Source organism: Melanerpes formicivorus, unplaced genomic scaffold (genome assembly GCF_026170545.1).
Source record: "Melanerpes formicivorus ecotype bairdi unplaced genomic scaffold, bMelFor1.0.p_v2 SCAF_174, whole genome shotgun sequence".
Lineage (NCBI taxonomy): Eukaryota > Metazoa > Chordata > Aves > Piciformes > Picidae > Melanerpes > Melanerpes formicivorus.
Window position 1 is genome coordinate 405,709 of NW_027142526.1, and position 22,360 is coordinate 428,068.

General features: G+C 52.7%; 1 protein-coding gene across 4 annotated transcripts in view; it reads right to left on the reverse strand.

Annotated features, from left to right (window-relative positions):
- The window catches only part of LOC137457367 (dedicator of cytokinesis protein 11-like), a 126,463-nt gene that overhangs the window by 29,234 nt on the left and 74,869 nt on the right, over window positions 1–22,360 (reverse strand). The window contains exons 31-41 of one of the 4 annotated variants that reach the window (XM_068169266.1): window positions 18,506–18,684; window positions 15,787–15,903; window positions 14,745–14,820; window positions 14,354–14,457; window positions 7,420–7,531; window positions 7,217–7,283; window positions 6,675–6,722; window positions 6,427–6,504; window positions 6,056–6,198; window positions 5,182–5,297; window positions 2,221–2,358 (exon numbers count right to left, since the gene is read on the reverse strand). In XM_068169266.1, the coding sequence (XP_068025367.1) occupies window positions 2,221–2,358; window positions 5,182–5,297; window positions 6,056–6,198; window positions 6,427–6,504; window positions 6,675–6,722; window positions 7,217–7,283; window positions 7,420–7,531; window positions 14,354–14,457; window positions 14,745–14,820; window positions 15,787–15,903; window positions 18,506–18,684 (1,178 nt within the window). Of the gene's footprint in view, window positions 1–2,220; window positions 2,359–5,181; window positions 5,298–6,055; window positions 6,199–6,426; window positions 6,505–6,674; window positions 6,723–7,216; window positions 7,284–7,419; window positions 7,535–14,353; window positions 14,458–14,744; window positions 14,821–15,786; window positions 15,904–18,505; window positions 18,685–22,360 lie in introns of all 4 variants that reach the window. The other 3 variants (XM_068169264.1, XM_068169268.1, XM_068169267.1) reach the window with 3 other exon arrangements.

Sequence of the window (22,360 nt, forward strand, 5' to 3'; positions counted from 1 at the left end):
TTTCAGTGAAGAAGTTTCTTCTCATGTCCAACCTAAACCTCCCCTGGTGTAACTTGAGGCCATTTCCTCATCCTAAACATCACAGCTATATCACACTGGTTCTTGGCTTTGTGTAAGTGAAAGGTGCCCAGCAGAGACTTTTTCCACCTTTGTAAAACCATTCAGCAGTCTCTTCCTTTAACCAAACCTTCCTTGGCAACTAGAGCAAGACCTCCTTCGAAGGAACACTTTGCTGCATCATTCACAGACTTGTGCTGTGCCTGGCTGCAATCTCACACCCCATGGACTGACTTCATGGATGAAATATTGCATTCAAGTGAATTGAGAGGATTCAATTTGGTTTGAATTTCAGGTACTGGAGCAGTTTGGTAGGAAGGGAATTTGTGATCTTGGAAATGTACTGATGAGAAACAGCAGATTTTGAGCAGCATGAAGGGAAATGTCTGCAATAGCATCCCTCACTGCTCTGATGTGGTGAGATGTGGCTCTGATACTGCTCAGGCTCCGGGGGTTAACCACAGATTCACAGATTAGGTTGGAAGAGACTCTCCAAGATCATGTTGTCCAACCCCCTGCAGGCAGCAGGGACAGCTCCAGCTAGAGCAGGCTGCACAGGGACACAGCCAGGCTGAGCTTGGATGGCTCCAGGGATGGAGCCTCAAGCACCTCCCTGGGCAGCCTGTGCCAGTGTCTCACCCTCCCTGTGCAGAGCTTCCTCCTGATGGCCAACCTACCTCTGCCCTGCTCCAGTTCCAAACCCTTGTCCCTTGTCCTATCCCCACAGCCCCTTCTGAACAGTCCCTCCCCAGCTGCCTGGAGGTCCTCTGCAGATCTTGAAATGCAACTCTGAGGTCTCCATGGAGCCTTCTCTGCTCCAGGCTGAACAGCCCCAACTCTCCCAGCCTGTGCCCCAACTCTCTCAGTCTATCCTCACAGGAGAGGTTCTCCATCCCTCTGATCATCTTGGTGGCATCTTCTGGACCCTGTCCAGCAGTTCCAGGTCTTTCTTGTGTTGGGGACAGCAGAGCTTGAGACAGTGCTGCAGGTGAGGTCTCCCCAGAGCAGAGCAGAGGGGCAGGATCCTCTCTCCAGCTCTGGCCACACTGCTTTGGATGCAGCCCAGGCTGCCCTTGGCCTTCTGTGCTGCCAGTGCCCAGTGCTGGCTCCTGTCCAGCTTCTCCCCCACCAACACCCATAAGACCTTCTCTGCAGGGCTGCTTGCTGTGTACCACAGCCCAGAGAGGTGCAGACAGAGGTTCAGCAGGTACTGCTCTGTTTCAAACACAGTGGAAGAGGGGCAGCTTGGCACTGCAAGTATTATTCAAGCACTAGCACTGTCAGCAATACAGACAGTCTGGGGCAAAGACACAAGCACCACGGCTTTTGGTCTAACAGATACTACTGCTGAACAGTAGCTGTGTGACCAAGGCAGGTGAAGGAATTCCTCCTGATTTCTCTTTCTGTTTTTTATATCCAACAAATAAATAATTGTTGAATTAGATAAACTGGGCTCATTTGAAACCTGTTTTCTATAACAGGTCTCCAAACAGGAGGTTCCACATTAAGACAAGGAAAAACTTCACTTGGAGGGTGGCAGAGTACTGGAGCAGGCTGCCCAGGGAGGTTGTGGAGTCAGCACCTCTGGAGGCATTCCATACCTGCTTGGATGTGTTTGTGTGGGGTTTACTCTGGGTGATCCTGCTCTGCCAGGGGGGTTGGACTGGATCATCTCCAGAGGTTACTTCCAAGCCTCACTATTCTGTGATTCTGGGAAACATCACCAAATCTCAGTTTAACAGGAGTGGAAGCATGGTGGTCTCCTCTGTCACACCTCTGGACTCATGTTCAGGCTGAAGAAGAACAGACTGGGAAAAGATCTGATCAATGTTTACAAATATCTGAGGGGTGGGTATCAAGAAGGGGCCAGGCTCTTTTCAGTGGTGTCCTGTGATAGGACAAGGGGCAGTGGACACAAACTGGAACTCAGAAAGTTCTGCCTCAACATGAGGAGAAACTCCTTTGGTGTGAGGGTGCTGAGCCCTGGAGCAGGCTGCCCAGAGAGGTTGTGGAGTCTCCTGCTCTGGAGACTTTCCAAACCCACCTGGATGTGTTCCTGTGCGAGCTGCTCTGGGTGACCCTGCTCTGGCAGGAGGGTTGGATGGGATGTATCTGAAGGTCCCTCCCAAGCCCCAGCCCCCTGTGACTCTGTGCATTGCATACCTTGCTAATGAAGGCTCTCAGGGAGGCAAAGACATGCTTAAGAGCTGCTTCGGACTGCCCGTTTTTGAGAAAAGCCAGGTGAATATCAAACACTTTCTTCATGAGTGGGTTGTGGCCCTCGTTGCTCAAAAGCTGAGTCTGCAAAACAAGGAGAGAATTTATTCTGCAGAAATGCTGGGCCTGGGCCTGGAAAGGACAGAAATCATTGTGTGAGACCGTGTGAGGCTGTGCCTTTAAGAGAGGGACACCATGGCTGAATGTTTTACAAACAAAGGAGAGGTCTAAACGGATTTCACTGGTGGATTGGTAGAGTGCAGCTTTAAGCTTTGAGTCCAGCTGAGACTTTCCTCAGTTCACTCTCCCTCCTCCCTTTTCCCAGCTTGTGGCTTCTAGGCTCTCTGCCAGGCTGACCTTGGACTGATGAGCGTGGGGCCTGCAAACCTACTAACATTTTGCTCTAATTTATAACTGCTTTTAATTAACAACTGCTCCTTTCCTCTCTTTCTAACCCTCTCTGGGGAAAAAGGGGAGAGAAGGGGGTACAGGGGGGGAACCCTCCTCCAGCAGGGGGGAGGGGAATCTCGTTCCTGTATTACTTTGCTGTATATTTCTGTGTATATATTGTAAATACTGTAAATTGTGTATCTATACCCTGCAGCCCCTAAAACTGCTTGTAAATACAGCTTTCCTTTGCTCACCCGGCCGTGGTTAGCTGTGGTCATTTTTCCCTTCACTTCGTGGTGGGGAGAAGGCTGGGCCTTTATCCCAAACCCACGACATTGTGCATAACTGACTGCATCAGCTCTGATGAAGCCAGAGAAGGAGGAGGGCCTGCAGTGAAGGTATAACCAACAGACACGCTGGAGGGAAGGGAGGCCATCCAGAGGGACCTTGACAGGCTGGAGAGGTGGGCACAAGCCAACCTCATGAGGTTCAACAAGACCAAGGGCAGGGTCCTGCATCTGGGTCGAGGCAATCCCAGGCACAAATCCAGGCTGGGCAGGGACTGGCTGGAAAGTAGCCCTGAGGAGAGAGACTTGGGGGTGCTGGTGGACAAAAAGCTCACCAGGAGCTCTCAGTGTGCACTTGCAGCCTGCAAAGCCAATCAGATCCTGGGCTGCATCAGGAGAAGTGTGGCCAGCAGGTCGAGGGAGGTGATCCTCCCCCTCTACTCAGCCCTGGTGAGACCCCACCTGGAGTACTGTGTCCAGTTCTGGAGCCCCTATTACAAGAGGGATGTGGAGGTGCTGGAGCGTGTCCAGAGAAGGGCCACAAGGATGATCAGAGGGCTGGAGCACCTCTCCTATGAGGACAGGCTGAAGGAGTTGGGGCTGTTCAGTCTGCAGAAGAGAAGGCTCCCAGGTGACCTCATTGTGGCCTTCCAGGATCTGCAGGGGGCTACAGGAAGGCTGGGGAGGGACTGCTCAGGATCTCAGGTAGTGACAGGACTAGGGGGAATGGAATGAAGCTGGAGGTGGGGAGATTCAGGCTAGATGCGAGGAGGAGGTTCTTCACCATGAGAGTGGTGAAGCCCTGGAATGGGTTGTCCAGGGAGATGGTTGAGGCCCCGTCCCTGGAGGTGTTTAAGGCCAGGCTGGACGAGGCTCTGTCCAGCCTGATCTAGTGTGGGGTGTCCCTGCCCATGGCAGGGGGGTTGGAACTAGATGATCCTTGTGGTCCCTTCCAACCCTGAATGAAACTATGAAACTAAGATGGGGCAATGGGTATGAATCTGTACTAGTTGGCCAGAGGTTCTTTTGACAGCAGAGAGGAAAAGACCAATATTTGAACTCTGACTCCAAGACTTCACTCAGCCACCTGTACAACTTTCACCACCTGCCTAGAGTTGGTTTCAATCAAAGAGGCTCTTTCCAGCTTACTCATACTGGTGGTTTTCATTTTTATTTCTCCCAGCAAACAACTCTAGGGCTGGCTCAGATGAATCTTTTGGCACACCCTGTACCAGGGTAAATTTAGGATCCATGCTTTTGAGCTGAGCTCCTTTAGCAGTAAGAAGAGGCTCAGCACTTGTGCTGCAGTACATTTGTTTGTGGCAATACTGAGTGCCCAGAAAAGGCCATTAAAGAGGAAGGGAATCCAGTCTGTCCTGTGGGTTGAAAAACCACAGTGCAGTGTGGTACACTCACACCCAACTGAGGAAAGTCAACAAAGTCCTAACTCTTGCATCTGAAACCCTTCTGCTGTTGCCAGACTTTTAAGGAGTAATTTAAGATATGCACCAGGGTGGTGGTGCTCAGGGACAGCGGGGCAGGACACGATGACCTTTCTCTGCATGGTCAATTTACCTAGAAAAGAAACCTTCATTGTGCTTATCCAGAGCTGCTCTGGTGACGTCTGCAAGACACATTGTGATGAGGAGGAGTTATCCAACCACACTTTGAGGAAGAGCTTTTGTGGAACAGCAGTTCAGTGTTTTGCTGCCAGCCTGGGGCTCTCTTCACCACAGAGGCTCTGATTCAATGACTGCCAGGAGTGTGAGTGTATGGTGGAGAAGACTCCTACCAGGGGTCTCGTCCTGGCTGAACTACCAGCCACAGCTGGACTGCCTCAGCCCCAGAGGCACTCTGGGTCTTGCTGCTAGGCAGTTTATGGTAGCAAACAACTCTAAGAATGCTACTCCATTTCTCTTTCCTCTAAGTCCCTCCTTCCTCCATGATGGACATTTCCTCTTCTTCTCTTGCACTGCCCACACTCAGAACACAAAAACATCCCCCTCATTGTCTGTGCTCTTGCAGTTTTGAAGAAACTGCAAGATTGCATAAGTGCCCAAATGCTCTGGGACCTTGTGCAACACCAAGCTTGGAGGAAAAGAAATGAGCTGCAAGCCATTTGCTTTGGTAAAGCCTGCCATAAGCTGCCACTCTGGCAGAATGGCTCCTGACAATCAGCATGCACAGACACACGCAGCACACTCTGCTACCTTCTGGTTTCAATGCTGACCTTGAAACTCTGAGTGAAAAAAGAGATGGTGTCCAGGACTGTCAGGCACACTTCAGTGGCTATATTGCCCTCCAGTAATGCCTGGTGCATGATATCTGCTTCTGAGGTGCCTGCATCTGTGGAGGGAAAGCAAACCAGGAGGAAACAGTGTTCAGAGCTCCAGCTCCCACAAAGTCTCAATGCTGATACAGACAAAGCTCTCCCCTTGCTCTTCACTTGGATACAAACTAGAACATAGAAAATTCCACTCAGCATGAGGAAAATGTTCTTTCCTGTAAAGGTGCCAGAGCCCTGGAGCAGGCTGCCCAGAGAGGTTGTGGAATCTTCTTCTCTGGAGACTTTCAAAACCCACCTGGATGTGTTCCTGTGTGACCCACCCTGGCAGAGGGCTTGGACTCCATGGAGGTCCCTTCCAGCCCCTAACATTCTATGATTCACTGGGTTTGAGGATGAGGTAAAGTTAGCTGAATTTGCCAGCTCTATTCAGAGAAGCTTCCTTAGCCTGATGCCAGCTGAGACAACCAAGGGCAGCATTTCCCCTTAGTCTCACTGGCACTGAAGCCAGACGGAGGATGAGGTGTTCAGGTTGCATCCACAGAGGGCAAATGTCACCTGCACAAATACTGAGACAAGGAGCTGAGCCAAGACAGGTGAGAGGAAAAAGCCAGGGAAGTCCCAAGGGTGATTTTTAAGGCCCTGACTGGAATGTCACCTCCCTCCCCAACCTAGGGGTGTAGCAGAGAGGGGTGGTGACCATTGCAATCCTGCAGACTTTGAATACCCTCAAGCAGCAAGTGGAAAATGGCTATGTGCAATTTTCAGCAGGGAGCAGAGCGAGGAGTCCCCTGGCCCCACCTAGCTCTGCTGTACATACTGTGGTTAAGGGTGAAGGAGGTCTCCAAGCTGCTCAGGTGCTGGAGCCGCACCTGCATGCCCCCGGCTCTGCTGCGCAGCGCTGGCATCGTCTGCGACTTCCGCTCGGCTCCCGTGTGCTTGGAGAACCAGGCCTCCTGCACCCTGCAAGGGGGACACAGGACAAGGTTAGACAAGCAGCAGTGGCCACAGCACTGCAGAGTGACACAAGGCACCGGGATGGAGGCCTGGCCTCCCTCCATCACTCTCATCTGGTGAATCCTGGGTAGTCCCAGGGGGACCGGTCAGGCTACCCTGGTCTGGCTTGTGCCAGACGGCCCTGGAGTTACTGAGACAGCATCTCAGGGAGCAGAGATGCACCTGGTGTCTCACCTGGAGCTGACTGGGGGACACGCTGTCGACCTGCGTGGGCAGCCGGGAGCGCTGGGGCCTGGGGGTTTCATGCAGGAGCTGGCGGGGAGGGAAGGGGCAGGGTGCTAAGAGGAAGGGGCTCTGCTCGGGGTGTGGTGTGGAGCAGAGTCCCAACCCTGCAGGCTTCCTGCCTGATTGGCTCTGCATCCTCCCTTCCTGCCTCAGATGTGGCACCCCTCCACGTCAGCCCCAGAGAGGAGGTACAGTACCTGGCAATATTCCTCTTCCCCACGTATCTGAAGTGGAACAAGCACACCCTAGAAAGAGACCACGTGTTTGACCACTGCAGGCCAGGAAGGATCCAGGACGTTTCGAATCTGCCCTGTCCGCCCTGCAGACACTCCTCTGTCAGGAAGCTTTGGGTCTGTATGTGCAGAGCGCTTGACCTCATGCCCTTGGTTTCCAAACCCTGTGGCACATCCCTGTCTCCTTCACCCATGTGTTCCACCAAGCCCACTGCAAAGTGGAGGTTGCGCCTGTTAGGGTGGGAGGCTGTGAGCCCTACTTGCCCACAGGTGGTGGGACAGCCTCTGCACAGCCCAGACCAAGCACAGTGCACTGCTCCTTCACCATGCTCCCTCAAGCTGCTCCTGCTCAGAGGGAGGAAGGCCATTCCATTGCAGCCTGGGCAGACAGCTCTGGTGCACAGGACCACGTGCATGCTGTGAGGCACACCCCACCGTGCCTTCCCCTTGGCCAGTGCTGCCTGCACAAAGGCACAGTGTTTGAAACGCAGTCTCATGATACTCACTCCAGAAGCACAAGGACATTGATCAGCTCCTGGGGGGAGAATTTGTTCCAGTAAGCTAAAAGAGTATCTGAAAGGGAAAAAAAAAAGCAAACAACAGTGCACTGAGATCTAAAATGTAACAACTACAGAGAGACCTGACAGACCAAAGCTGCTGCTGGTCTCTCATCCCTCTGGCTGCCCTCCAGTGAGCAAGAGCCACCAACCTTCAGAGAGCATCTTCACAAGGTGGAGGTAGCACATGAGCAGTGTCCGGATCTCAAAGTGGTCCAGGCGGCTGCAGTGCGAAACGCTGCTCCTCGTGGAGCTTCTGCGCATCTGCTGGACACAGACAGGGCCCTGGCTGCCGGCGCTGTGCAGGGCACAGGAGCTGCCATGCGGCACGGGAACGGCAGACCTGACAGACACCAGACGTGCCAGCATTCCTCCTGGCCCCTTACAGCACCACGTCTGGGAGACATCTCATAGAATCATACAATGGTTTGGGTTGGAAAGGACCTTAAAGGTCATCCAGTACCAACCATCTAGGTCTTGCACACCTCCAGGGAGGGGCAGCCACGGCCTCCCTGAGCAACCTCTGCCAGTGTCTCCCCACCCTCACTGCCAAAAATTTTTCCTAATATCCACTCTGAACCTATCCTCCCCCAGCTTAAGTCCATTCCCTCTTGTCCAACTCCAACAAGCCCTTGAATAAACTCCCTCTCCATGCTCTGAGGTTGCAGCCTGTGCAGTGAAGAACAGCCTGGAAATCCTGGACAAGTGGCTGAATATTCCTCTACCCTGAACAAAAAAGTGTCAGGGAAGAGGGTAATGACTGATGGATGATAGGCAGGTGAGCTGGCCGAGCCACTCTCCATCATTTTCCTCCAGTCCTGGCTCACTGGAGAGGTCCCAGGTGACTGAAACTGGCCAAGGTGGTCCCCATCCACAAGAAGGGTTGGATGGAGGAACCTGGAAACTCCAGGCCTGGCAGCCTGACCTCAGTGCCAGGGAAAGTGATGGAGCAGATTATCCTGGGGGCAATAACTGCACACCTGAAGGATGGCCATGGGCTCAGGTCCAGCCAGCATGGATTTAGGAGGGGCAGGTCCTGCCTCTCCAACCTGATCTCCTTCCATGCCCAGGTGACTGCCTGGTGCATGTGGGGCAGGCTGTGGATGTGGTCTGCCTGGACTGCAGCAAGGCCTTTGACACTGTCCCCACAGCAAACTGCTGCCTAAACTGTCAGCCCCTGGCTTGGACAGCAGCATTCTGTGCTGGGTTAGGAACTGGCTGGAGGCTGAGCCCAGAGAGTGGTGGTGAATGGTGCCACAGACAGCTGGCAGCCAGGCACCAGTGGTGTGCCCCAAGGATCAGTGCTGGGCCCTGTGCTCTTTAACATCTTCATTGATGATCTGGATGAGGGCATTGAGTCAGTCATCAGCAAGTTTGCAGATGACACCAAGCTGGGAGCAGATGTTGGTCAGTTAGAGGACAAAAGGGCTCTGCAGAGGGACCTCGACCGACTGGACAGATGGGCAGAGGCCAACAGGATGGCATTCAACAAGTCCAAGTGCCAGGGGCTGCACTTTGGCCACAACAACCCCAGGCAGAGCTATAGGCTGGGGTCAGAGTGGCTGAGAGCTGCCAAACAGAGAGGGACCTGGGGGTGCTGATTGACAGCCACCTGAACATGAGCCAGCAGTGTGCCCAGGTGGCCAGGAGGGCCAATAGCATCCTGGCCTGCATTAGGAATAGTGTGGCCAGCAGGAGCAGGGAGGTCATAGTGCCCTGTGCTCAGCACTGGTTAGGCCACACCTTGAGTCCTGTGTCCACTTCTGGACCCCTCAGTTTAGGAAGGACATTGAGAGACTTGAATAGAATAGAATAGAATAAACCAGGTTGGAAGAGACCTTCAAGATCATCGCGTCCAACCTATCACCCAACACCACCCAATCAACTAACCCATGTAACCAAGCACCCTGTCAAGTCTCCTCCTGAACAGCTCCAGTGACGGCGACTCCACCACCTCCCCAGGCAGCCCATTCCAATGGGCAATCACTCGAAGGTGCCCAGAGAAGGGCAACAAGGCTGGGGAGAGGCCTTGAGCACAGCCCTGTGAGGAGAGGCTGAGGGAGCTGAGGTTGCTTAGCCTGGAGAAGAGGAGGCTCAGGGGAGACCTTATTGCCCTCTACAACTCCCTGAAGGGAGGTTGTAGCCGGGAAAGGGTTGGTCTCTTCTCCCAGGCAACCAGCACCAGAACAAGAGGACACAGTCTCAAGCTGTGCCAGGGGAAGTTTAGGCTGGAGGTGAGGAGAAAGTTCTTCACTGAGAGAGTCATTGGTCATTGGAATGTGCTGCCCAGGGAGGTGGTGGAGTCCCCATCCCTGGAGGTGTTCAAGAGGGGATTGGATGTGGCACTTGGTGCCATGGTCTAGTCATGAGGTCTGTGGTGACAGCTTGGTCTCGATGATCTTTGAGGTCTCTTCCAACCTTAGTGATACTGTGATACTGTGAGGGTGATGGATGATGGGCAGAGGGTGATGAGTGATGCATAAAGGATGATGGGTGATGGATGATGGGCAGAGGATGACGAATGATGGGCAGAGGATGATGGATGATGGACAGAGGATGATGGGTGATCAGCAGAGGATGATGAGTGGTGGGTGATGGGCAGAGGGTGATGGATGATGGGCAGAGGATGATGGGCGATGGATGATGGTCAGAGGGTGATGGATGATGGGCAGAGGATGATGGGCGATGGATGATGGGCAGAGGGTGATGGATGATGGGCAGAGGGTGATGGGTGATGGATGATGGTCAGAGGGTGATGGATGATGGGCAGAGGGCGATGGGCGATGGATGGTGGGCAGAGGGTGACGGGTGATAGTCAGAGGGTGATGGATGATGGATGATGGGCAGAGGGTGATGGGCAATGGATGATGGTCAGAGGGTGATGGATGGTGGGCAGAGGGTGATGGGTGATGGATGATGGTCAGAAGGTGATGGATGATGGGCAGAGGGTGACGGGTGATAGTCAGAGGGTAATGGATGATGGTCAGAGGGTGATGGATGATGGGCAGAGGGCGATGGGCGATGGATGATGGTCAGAGGGTGATGGATGGTGGGCAGAGGGTGATGGGTGATGGATGATGGGCAGAGGGTGATGGATGATGGGCAGAGGGTGACGGGTGATAGTCAGAGGGTGATGGATGATGGGCAGAGGGCGATGGGCGATGGATGATGGGCAGAGGATGATGGGTGATGGATGATGGGCAGAGGGCGATGGATGATGGGCAGAGGGCGATGGATGATGGGCAGAGGATGATGGGTGATGGATGATGGGCAGAGGGTGATGGATGATGGGCAGAGGATGATGGGTGATGGATAATGGGCAGAGGGCGATGGGCGATGGATGATGGGCAGAGGATGATGGGTGATGGATGATGGGCAGAGGGCGATGGATGATGGGCAGAGGGCGATGGATGATGGGCAGAGGATGATGGGTGATGGATGATGGTCAGAGGGTGATGGATGGTGGGTGATGGATGATGGTCAGAGGGTGACGGGTGATGGATGATGGGCAGAGGGCGATGGATGATGGGCAGACGTTGATGGGCGATGGATGATGGGCAGAGGGCGATGGATGATGGGCAGAGGATGATGGGTGATGGATGATGGGCAGAGGGCGATGGCTTATCCAGACAGATACATGACAGCCCTGGTCTTATTTCCCTCCTCTCTGCAGCTTCTAAGCTCCCAGGCATTTCTGAAGCCAGCTCCTGTCAAACAAGATGGGCAGATGGTGATGGGTGATGGGCAGAGGATGATGGGTGATGGATGATGGGCAGAGGGCGATGGATGATGGGCAGAGGGTGATGGGCGATGGATGATGGGCAGAGGGTGATGGGCGATGGATGATGGGCAGAGGGCGATGGATGATGGGTGATGGATGATGGGTGATGGATGATGGGCAGAGGGCGATGGATGATGGGCAGAGGGTGATGGGCGATGGATGATGGGCAGAGGGTGATGGGCGATGGATGATGGGCAGAGGGCGATGGATGATGGGTGATGGATGATGGGTGATGGATGATGGGCAGAGGGCGATGGATGATGGGCAGAGGGTGATGGGTGATGGATGATGGGCAGAGGGCGATGGATGATGGGTGATGGATGATGGGCAGAGGGCGATGGATGATGGGCAGAGGATGATGGGTGATGGATGATGGGCAGAGGGCGATGGATGATGGGTGATGGATGATGGGCAGAGGGCGATGGATGATGGGCAGAGGATGATGGGTGATGGATGATGGGCAGAGGGCGATGGATGATGGGCAGAGGATGATGGGTGATGGATGATGGATGATGGGCAGAGGGTGATGGCTTATCCAGACAGATACATGACAGCCCTGGTCTCATTTCCCTCCTCTCTGCAGCTTCTAAGCTCCCAGGCATTTCTGAAGCCAGCTCCTGTCAAACAAGATGGGCAGATGGTGATGGGTGATGGATGATGGATGATGGAGTTCATCATATGCCAATGTTTAAAGCAAGAATCTAACTTTCTATTCCAGACAACCCCAAATGTCTGGGTGTAAAAAACCAGGAAATTCCAGATTAAGAACTTTCCCCCCTGATTTTTTGAAGTGCCTCCTGCTTAGGCAAAGTGAAATGAAATCCTGCTGGTGAGTCAGTCTGTGTGGGAGAGGCTTGGGCATTTTGTGGTGGGAAACACAACTTCACTTTTTTTTTGTTCACCATAGCCATATCCTTCTACAAATGGACACAATTAAGCCCACAGCAGGGCATTCCCCTTAAAGCTGTGCCTCACATGTTTGGAGCGCAACCTACGGATACTATTTGTTGTTTATTTTAGGACAAGCTGTAGATGTGAGTCATCACAGAAGAGAATTAAACATGCAGTTTGGAGCTGGAGATACAGTGCTACAGCCAGGAGCTTGGTGCTGACCATGCCAAACTTATCAAGTCAGCACACAACTCCAAGGGAACAGGCAACAAGTAGCATGTGCCTCTCTGCACAGCAGCCTTGTGGCTTCTCAATACAGTACCTCAACACCAGAGAGAGGTGGAGGTGCTGGAGCCAGGGCAGAGCAGGGCAAGGAAGCTTGGAAGGGCCTGGAGAAGAAATCTGATGAAGAGAGAGTGAAGGAGCTGGGGCTGGTTAGTGTGAAAGAGGGGAGGCTGAGGGCAGACCTCCTGGCTGTCTACAGCTCCCTGAAAGGAGGTTGTGGAGAGGCTGCTGCTGGTCTCTGCTCCCAGTAATTAGTGACAGAACAAGAGGGAAGGGCCTCAAGCTGCAGCAGGGAAGGGTTAGACTGGACAGCAGGAAACATTTTTCCCAGCAAGAGTGGTCAGGGGTTGGAATGTGCTGCCCAGGGAGGTGGTGGAGTCCCCAAGGCTGGCTGTGTTTCAAGGTGGTTTGGATGTGGTACTTGGGGCTATGGTTTAGGGGTGACCCTTGTAGAGTAAGGTTCTGGGTTGGATTTGGTGATCCTGAGGGTCTGTTCCAACCTGAATGTGTCTGTGATTCTGTGATTCTCCAGAGGCATTACTTGCACCTGACTTTGTGGATTCCCTAACAGGAAGCTTGTTTCTAATGGCACTGAAAAATGCACCTTCAAGGACACAGCAGAGGATGGGTAGCTGTGGGGGGAGGAGATGAACTGCTTGCCCCACCACTTTCTGCAGAGCCTGGCAGCAGGATTGAAGCCTGTGCTCAGAGCTTTGTGGAATATGAACAGCTGAGAGTCAAGTGTTTGGCTCCACTTGGGTCTTGCAGCTTTGTGCTTCATGTGGGAGAGCTTCAAAGGCCCCACCTCTGCTGAGCATGTCAGGACAGAGCCAGCAGGAACCCAGATAATCTTCTGCTTATTTTAAGGGCCAAAGTTTTTAAAGATGCATTGAGTGACTCACACCAATCCAAGACATCTGGAAAGTGCCTTGAGGAAAATCAAGGGCTGGTTTGCACAAAGCCTTCATTTCCATGGGTGCAGTCTGCCAACCAGCAGAGGACAGCCTGCCTGAGGAGGGGGCTCTGAGCTGTGACTGTTGTCACCTTCTGCAAGATTGGAGCTGCTTTTCCTAAAAGTATGTCACCTGCTCAAAACTGGACACAAGCTGGGACACAGGAGGTCTCATGTAAATGTAAGGAAAAAATTCTTCCCTGTGAGGGTGGTGGAGCCCTGGAGCAGGCTGCCTGGAGAGGTTGTGAAGTCTCCTTCTCTGAAGGCATTCCAAACCTACCTGCACACGTTCTTGGGTGCCCCTGCTCCTGCAGAGGGTTGAGCTAGGTGATCTCCGGAGCTGCCTTCCAGCCCCCACCACTCTGTGACTCTCTTCAGTCAGTGGTCACAGGCAATCACCTCAGCAGTGCTTTGCCTCCCAGCCACGTGTGGAAAGCAGCTTCCAGCAGTGTGCTCTGGGCACTGGCCAGGCTGAGCCCCATCCATGCACAGGGAGCACATCTGAGTACAGATAGAAGCTCCATGGCAGCAGAGGTTTTCCTCGTGGATTTTCACTTTGCTAAGTGATCTGTCAGCCAGGCCATGTGTAGCTCAGAGATGTTTGAAGAGTGAAAGCAAACCAGGGTCCTGAGTCTGCCCCCCTCTGCTGCACAGCAATCTGCTTCATTCACAGGATCACAGGACCACAGGGTGTTAGGTGTTGGAAGGGACCTCCACAGATCATCGACTCCAAGCCCTCTGCCAGAGCAAGACCATACAATCCAACACAGGTCACACAGGAGCACATCCAGATGGGTCTGGGAAGTCTCCAGAGCAGGAGACTCCACAACCTCTCTGGGCAGCCTGCTCCAGGCCTCTGTGACTCTCACAGTGAAGAAGTTCCTCCTCATGTTGAGATGGAACCTCCTGTGCTGGAGTTAATATCCAGTGCCCCTTGTCCTATCCCAGGGTGCAGCTGAGCAGAGCCTGGCCCTGTCCCCTCCCTCTTGACCCCCAGCCCTCAGATATTTATAGCCATTTATTAAATCCCCTCTCAGTCTTCTCTTCTCTAAACAGAGAGAGTGAGAAGCTGGCTCTGAGACTGCAACCACAGGGAACTCCTTTTACCTCCCCCTTATGAAGCACAGCCCAGAGCCTGGTGCAGTGGCCACTGCGGTTGCTAACCCGGAAGCCTTACATTTTCACTCTGATCTGGGGAGCTGGTTGCCCCTTCTGAGTTCAGGGATCCTTTTGAGTCTTCTCTTTTCATTGCATGGCCATTTGAAAGGGCTGCTCCACAGGCTGGGGAAAAAAAAAGCCAAACCCTGCAGTTAAGCCCTTGGCAGCAGCACTTCTGAGCTCAGCATGGACAGGGAGCGCTGGGTACAACTCAGAGCCTACAGCACAGAGCTTGGCCAGTGCCTCATGTTGAATGCTGGTTGATCTGGAAAGGACAGTTGGGTTGCTATCACATCTATGACAAAGCATTTACACTCTGAGAGGTCTTTTGACAGATGACTACTTCAGGTTTTGAGTACTGGGTTTGGGGACTGGTAATAGGTTATGCACTAAAGAAATAATTAATGTACCTGAATCTTTGTCTGCCAGCAGACTGGATCTGTTTGAAGGGGAGGCAAAACTGCATACAAAGTCATCTCTGGATGCCTGGAAAGCAAGGACAGGGTTTTGTGACCCATGGAAGTTAACACCTATGCTCCTAAGGAAGAGAATAACTACATAAATAAATACAGGCAAATTGGAGCCACTTTTAAAACACAGATGAAAAAATCGTGGGGTTTTTTCCTTACTTCTGCAACAAGGAGACAAATTACTTGGGGAGGACCACAGAGAATATCAGGCTATACTACAGTAAGTCACAGCAGGTTTTCCCCTTTTGTTTTTCATCATAGAATGGCCTGGTTGGAAATGACCTTAAGATGATTGACTCCAACCATAACCTAACATCTCCCTGCACATAGCTGTTAGACACCAACCCTAAGCACCACATCCAAATGGCTTTTAAACACTTCCAGGGATGGTGGTGACTCCACCTCCCTGGGTAGCAATCATTTGAGTTGAAGTTGGGAGTTACTCTTCTCCACTCTTTTCTTTTTTTCTCAGTGGAGGTTGTTTTGCCCTGCAGAAGGAGGACAGTTTGCTGTGCAAGGCTCAGCCTGCCTGGAAATCACCGACAGCCTGCAGGCGGATGGCACCTCCCTTCAACTGCTAAACACTGATGCTGAGTCCTGGTGCAGCTCATTGCACTTGGAGGGACTCACCTCATCCCACAGCACTATGGATGTGGTAAAGACATGCTAAAAGTTGAAGGAATGTTCAATGGCAGGGAGAAAAAAGGGCAGAGCCATTGTGAGGTGTCTGTGCCCTTGGCAGGCAGGTTGGAACTGGAGGATTTTTGAGGACCTTTCCAAGCCTGACAGTTCTGTGCTCCCGGTGCTGCACTCAGAGCAGAGCCACAGGAAAACCAAATCAAAAGAAACAAACCCACCATGGGGCTGTGGGGCAAAGAAAACCACACCTCTTCCTAAAGCTGAGCCTGGCTGCAGGCAGGGGAGGCTGCACACAGGAAGTCTGAGTGAGGAGGGCAAAGGAGCCTGGCTGGGCTGTACTCACAGGGCTGGAGGCAGCTGAACAGGAGTAGAGGGCCTCACGGCTGGCCACTCGCTGCAGGTTCTCCAGGAGCAGCCCAAACAGGGGCAGGTAGAGCTGGGCAATCTTTGCCTGCTGGTTCTGAAAAGACACAGGGGAAGATGCAGGGAAGAGATCAAGCTTCCAAGAGAGCAATAAAGGGAAAGTCTGGAGCCAGAAAACACACACACAAAACCACACAGACACATAGACACAAACACACAGACACACAAACACAGACACAGACACACACACAGACACACAAGCACAGACACACACAGAGACACAGACACACAGACACACATAGACACAGAGACACAGACACACACACAGACACACAGACACACACAGACACACAAACACACAAACACAGAGACACAGACACACAGACACACACAGACACAGACACACACAGACACAGACAGACACAGACAGACACAGACAGACAGACAGACAGACACACAGATGCTGTATGCAGAATGCAAAGAGGGGTTTTTACTTATTTAAATATTTTTAGAATGAGTTGGGCTGGGAGGGACCTCAAAGCTCACCCAGCCCCAGCCCCCTGCCATGGGCAGGGACCCCTCCCACCAGCACAGGCTGCTCAAGGCCTCATCCAGCCTGGCCTTCAACACCTCCAGGCAGGAGGCAGCCACAGCCTCCCTGGGCAGCCTCTGCCACAGTCTCCCCAGCCTCACTCTCAACAATTTCTTCCTCATCCCCAGGCTCAATCTCTCCTCTCCCAGCTCAAAGCCCTTGTTCCTCATCCTGGCACTCCCAGCCCTTGTCACAAGTCCCTCCCCAGCTCTCCTGGAGCCCTTCAGGTCCTGGCAGGCTGCTCTGAGGTCTGCCTGGAGCCTTCTCTTCTCCAGGCTGCACAGCCCCAACTCTCCCAGCCTGGCCCCACAGGGGAGGTTCTGCAGCCTCTGCTCATCTTGGTGGCCTCCTCTGGAGCCTCTCCAGCAGTTCCATGTCCTTTTTGTGCTGGGAGCCCAAGTGAGGTCTCACCAGAGCAGCAGGGGCCAAATCCCCTCCCTGACCCTGCTAGGCACAAGACATCATTTGGGTTGGTTTCTAACCTCCTCTTCTAGAGCTGCCAGGTAGGTATTACCCTCCCAGCTCCTCGCCTGGTGCTGACTGTAGCTTCCAGTCAGGAGATGTGCACAACAACTGATTCTAGTTAAACCAGTTATAGGAATAGATCAACTTGGATGGAGTGACACAGACCAAAAGTGCTCTGGTTGAGCTTTTCTAAAGGCAGAGCTCTTTCCCAGCCAATTCTTTTTGTTTGTTCATAACTAAATGACTGTTCTGGGCTTGGTGAACTGGTTAAATAACTAACTAAAGGTAAGGCTTGCAAGCTGGATGATGCACTTTGATTGATAAAAGAATCCAATCTATTGTTTGGTTTTTTCTCATCTGATTCATCATGACAAAAGATAAAAGAAATCTGGAAAAGATCCTTGTGTTGAGAAAACCCTCTCTGAGCTGTTGATGGGGCCAGGGTTTCCTTGTTGGTGCAGGCCTGCAGCTACAGACCTTGCCATGCTCAGGCTGGCCTGCCTGGGATGTGATTGGGGTTTTTGCTGAGCATCCTACCCTGGCTCCAGGCACTTTCCTGCTCATGCAGCCTGGAGCACAACACAGGTGCAAAAAACCAAAGAGCCAGTGGGACAATTTAATACAGAAGGAGCTGCCTCTGAGCCACTCCTGGCAGAGATCTGGTGATTCTCTCCTGAAATATCAAATATTGCCAGCTGCCATGGGCTGCATTCTGTTTCCAGGCTGTGCAGAGCAATGCAAGCCCACCTCCCGCTCAGCCCTTGCAAACAGACAGAGAAGGGAGAGGAGAGGAGCTGGCTCTAGCTCCGTGCAGAGTGCAGGAGCGCCAGGCACAATCAAGTCACCTCTCCCACCATTCATGAATCACAGAAGTGTCAGGGTTGGAAGGGACCTCAAGGATCCTCTTGTTCCAACCCCCCTGCCATGGGCAGGGACACCTGACACTACATCAGGTTGCTCACAGCCACATTCAGCCTGGCCTTAAAATCTTCTAGGGATCCCAGCAGGCTGCCCACATTCCCAAAAGCCCTCAGGAATGCAATGTGAGGAGCTAAACTTGAACAGAGGTTTGTCTTCAGTCTAGATCAAAGACAGGTGGTGTCTGCAGAGGGCACTTTCAAGGACATGTAGAGCAGCAGGAAAGAAACTAAACCTATCTTCAGGCTCCATCAGCAATGCCACCGGCTGAGCCTCTGACCTGAGAGCTGAAAGCTACCCAGCAGAAATCCAGCACTCCCTGACAGTCCCCAGCCCCTCTCCTCTGATTCACTAATCAGCTTGGAACAGAGACCAGCCCCATTTCCTAATTAGAGTACAGTAGTGCAGGCTGTTAATTTAAGCCCAAGCCCAGAAGAACATTGACCTTGCTTCATTTCGCTGAACAGCCTCTTGGCTAAGGCCACTCTCAACCTCCTTAACGGCTCAGGGCTTTTATTGTCTAAATACTCAGCATGCACGAGAGTGCTGCAGTTCTCTGCCTGCCTTCTTTGTGTTCCTAGATCATTTTTCAGAGCCATAATTATCAGTTACTTACCTCAGATCCCTCAGAGTTCATGAGAAAACCCTTGGTGCACCCTGCAAGATCTAAAGCTCTGCCCTGTGTTTCTTTACAGAAACCAACAGCCAACCCAATGTGCCTGACCTTGTGCTGGTATCTGTTGTCAAAGGCATGCTTTATCAGGAGGTTCTTCAAGATTGAGATGGCTGTGTATCTGATATCATAGTTGTCCTGCAAGGCAACAGAGGCTTCCCTGAGAAGCAGCCCCACCAGGAAGTGATGCCTGCAATACTCATCGGTTAAACTGTATTCAAGAGTCATGTCTGAAAGAGAGAGCAGGAGAGTGGTTAAGGGAACTGTCCTGAGGATCAACTCCATCCAGCAGGAATCACAGAATCATTAAAGTTGGAAAAGAACTCCAAGATCATAGGATCACAGAACTGCCAGGGCTGGAAGGGACCTCAAGGCTCAGCCAGCTTCAACCCCCTGCCATGGGCAGGGACACCTCACACTACAGCAGGTTGCTCACAGCCACCTCCAGCCTGGCTGCAAACACCTCCAGGCAGGAGGCTTCCACCACCTCCCTGGGCAACCTGTGCCAGGCTCTCACCACCCTCATGGGCAACAACTTCTTCCTCACAGCCAAGCTCAATCTCCCCACTTCTAGTTCTGCTCCATCCCCCCAGTCCTATCCCTCCCTGACACCCTCCAAAGTCCCTCCCCAGCTTTCTTGGAGCTCCCTGCAGATACTGGAAGGCCACAATGAGGTCTTCTTGGAGCCACCTTCTCTCCAGACTGCACAACCCCAACTCTCTCAGTCTGTTTCAACAGCAGAGCAACTCCAGCCATCTGGTCACCTTCATGGCCCTGCTCTGGACACATTCCAGCACCTGCAGATCCTTCATGTAATCAGAAAGGTTTGGGTTGGAAGCGACCTCCAAAAGTCATTTAGTGCAACCCCCCTGCACTCAGCAGGGACATCCTCCACTGGAGCAGGTTGCCCAGAGCCCTCTCCAGCCTCACCTTTAATATCTCCAGGGATGGAGCCTCAACCACCTCCCTGTTGCAGTGTTCCAGCAGCCTCCTGGGGCAGAACTTGTTCCTCACATCCAATCTCAATCTGCTCTGCTCTCATTTCAAACCATTGCCTCTCATCCTGTCATCAAGTCCAATCTTCTCCCCAACACCTCCACGACCACTAGACCATGTCCCAAAGTGCCACATCATTTTCTGAACACCTCCATTAAGCCTGCTGACTTCATGGCTAACATCTAAGTCAGTTTCTTTTGCATGTTTTTTTCTGTCCAAGCAAAACTTCCTACCAAATAACTCTGTGTTTGTGAATGTTGGGTTGATGGTTGGACTGGATGATCTTAGAGGTCTTTTCCAACCTTCATGATTCATAGAATCATAGAATTGTTTCAGTTAGAAAAGACCTCCAAGATCATCCAGTCCAACCACCACCCAACACCAGCATGACCACTAAAACATGTCCCAGAGTGCCATGTCTCCAGGGCGCAATGGCCATGTAAGGCACAGCAGTCTATGAGTGTGGTTGATCACTCTTCTACAGTGCACTGGGTTTAGGTTGTGCCAGGGGTGGTTGAGCTTGGACATTTGGAAAAGTGTCTGTACTGAAAGAGTGGTCAGGCAGTGGCACAGGCTGCCCAGGGAAGTGGTGCAGTTTATAGTTGGACTTCATGACCCAACCCCTGCCATTCCATGATTCTGTGACTGGAGAGACAGGGCAGGGGTCCAGGCAGCTGCTTGCCAGGGACTGGGAAACTCCCTTAGCTTCCCACAGGCAGGTACTGAATATTGCTCCCTAAAAGCTGCCCCAGGAGAAAGGCAGCTCAATACCTAATCACCTTGGTGAACTTGTATGGAGGTGGCTGAGGCCCCAGCCCTGAAGAGATTCAAGGTGAGGCTCCACAGGGCTCTGGGTAAGCACAGCTACTTGAGGATGTCCCTACTGACTGCAGAGGGGCTTGCAATGAATGACCTTTGGAGGTCCCTTCCAACCCAAACCATTCCATGATTCTATGATCCCAGGTGGATTCAGGCTAGATCATGTAGATCAGGCTGTGTACTGTGAGCAAAGGAGCAGCTGCTACAAGGGCGAGGTGGCATCTCCACCGAGTGCCTGGATCCTGCAGCAGAGCAATGACAGAGACACAGACTCTGTGCAGGAAGTGTGGTGCACTCAGGCTGCCATGAATGACCTTGCCCTGACATCCTTATCTCTGTCAGGCACCCCATAACCAGAGCCAAGACAGGCACCATTTGACTTTGATAACCCCAGAGGTGGGTGTTCTTCCCCAGGAAGGCACAGATGCTGTGTGCTTAGCTCAGGCTTTTTGATGTTCTGAAAACCCCACAGGTGTGAAGGTTTTCCTGTGCATAACACACAGCTCTGAAACTCCCAGCTAAAGTTTTCCAAGGGCTCTGTGGGGCTGCGAGAGATGCTTTCAGGTTGGTTGATTCATAAGTAGCACTTAGTGGTTTGCAAAAGTCTGATTCAGAGGAAAGGGAAAGCAATGTGGAGCATTATCTAGCTTTCATTGTTAGTCATGCTAGCCCAAGTGTCACATACCATGGGTCTCATTGCCTGGATCACAGTACCACAGAGCATTAGAGGTTGGAAGGGACCTCCAGAGATCACCCAGTCCAACCCCCCTACCAGAGCAGCAGCACCCAGGGTAGTCTGCACAGGAATGCAGCCAGGTGGGGTTGGAAAGTCTCTAGAGAAGGAGACTCCAAAACCTCTCTGGGCAGCCTGCTCCAGGGCTCAGCACCCTCACACCAAAGAAGTTTCTCCTCATGTTGAGCTGAAACCTTCTGTGTTCCAGTTTGTATCCATTGGTCCTTGGCTTATTACTGCCCCACCAAAAAGAGCTTGGCCCCCTCCACTTGACACCCACCCCTCAAGTATTGATAGGCATTGATCAGATCCCTCTCAGCCTTCTCCTCTCCAGACTAAACAGCCCCAGGGCTCTCAGTCTCTCTTCACAGGGCAGATGCTCAAGTCCCCAAAGCATCCTCCTGGCTCTCCCTCTCTGCACAGGTCTCTGTCTCTCTTGACCTGGGGAGCCCAGCACTGGACACAGGATTGCAGCTGTGGTCTCAGCAGAACAAAGCAGAGAGGGGAAGAACCTCCCCAGCCCTGCTGGCCACACTTTTCTTGATGCTCTCCAGATGCCCTTGGGAGCTGTCTACCAGCACTCCAAGGTCTTTCTCCATGGAGCTGCTTTAGAATAGAATAGAACAGAATAAACCAGGTTGGAAGAGACCTTTGAGGTCATCAAGTCCAACCTATCATCCAACACCATCTAATCAACTAACCCATGGCACCAAGCACCCCATCAAGTCTCCTCCTGAACACCTCCAGTGATGGTGACTCCACCACCTCCCTGGGCAGCCCATTCCAATGGGCAATCACTCTCTCAGTGTAGAACTTCTTCCTAACATCCAGCCTAAACCTCCACTGGCACAGCCTGAGACTGTGTCCTCTTGTTCTGGTGCTGGGTGACTGGGAGAAGAGACCAACCTCCACATGGCTACAACCTCCCTTCAGGTAGTTGTAGAGGGCAATGAGGTCTCCCCTGAGCCTCCTCTTCTCCAGGCTAAGCAGCCCCAGCTCCCTCAGCCTCTCCTCACAGGGCTGTGTTCCAAGACCCTCCCCAGCTTTGTTGCCCTTCTCTGGACACCTTCCAGCATCTCAACATCCTTCCTAAACTGAGGGGCCCAGAGCTGGACACAGGACTCAAGGTGTGGCCTAACCAGTGCAGTGTACAGGGGCAGAATGACCTCCCTGCTCCTGCTGGCCACACTGTTCCTGATGCAGGCCAGGATGCCATTGGCCCTCCTGGCTGCCTGGGCACACTACAGGCTCATGTTCAGCCTGCCATCGACCAGCACCCCCAGGTCCCTCTCTGCCTGGCTGCTCTCAGCCACTCTGACCCCAGCCTGTAGCACTGCCTGGGGTTGTTGTGGCCAATG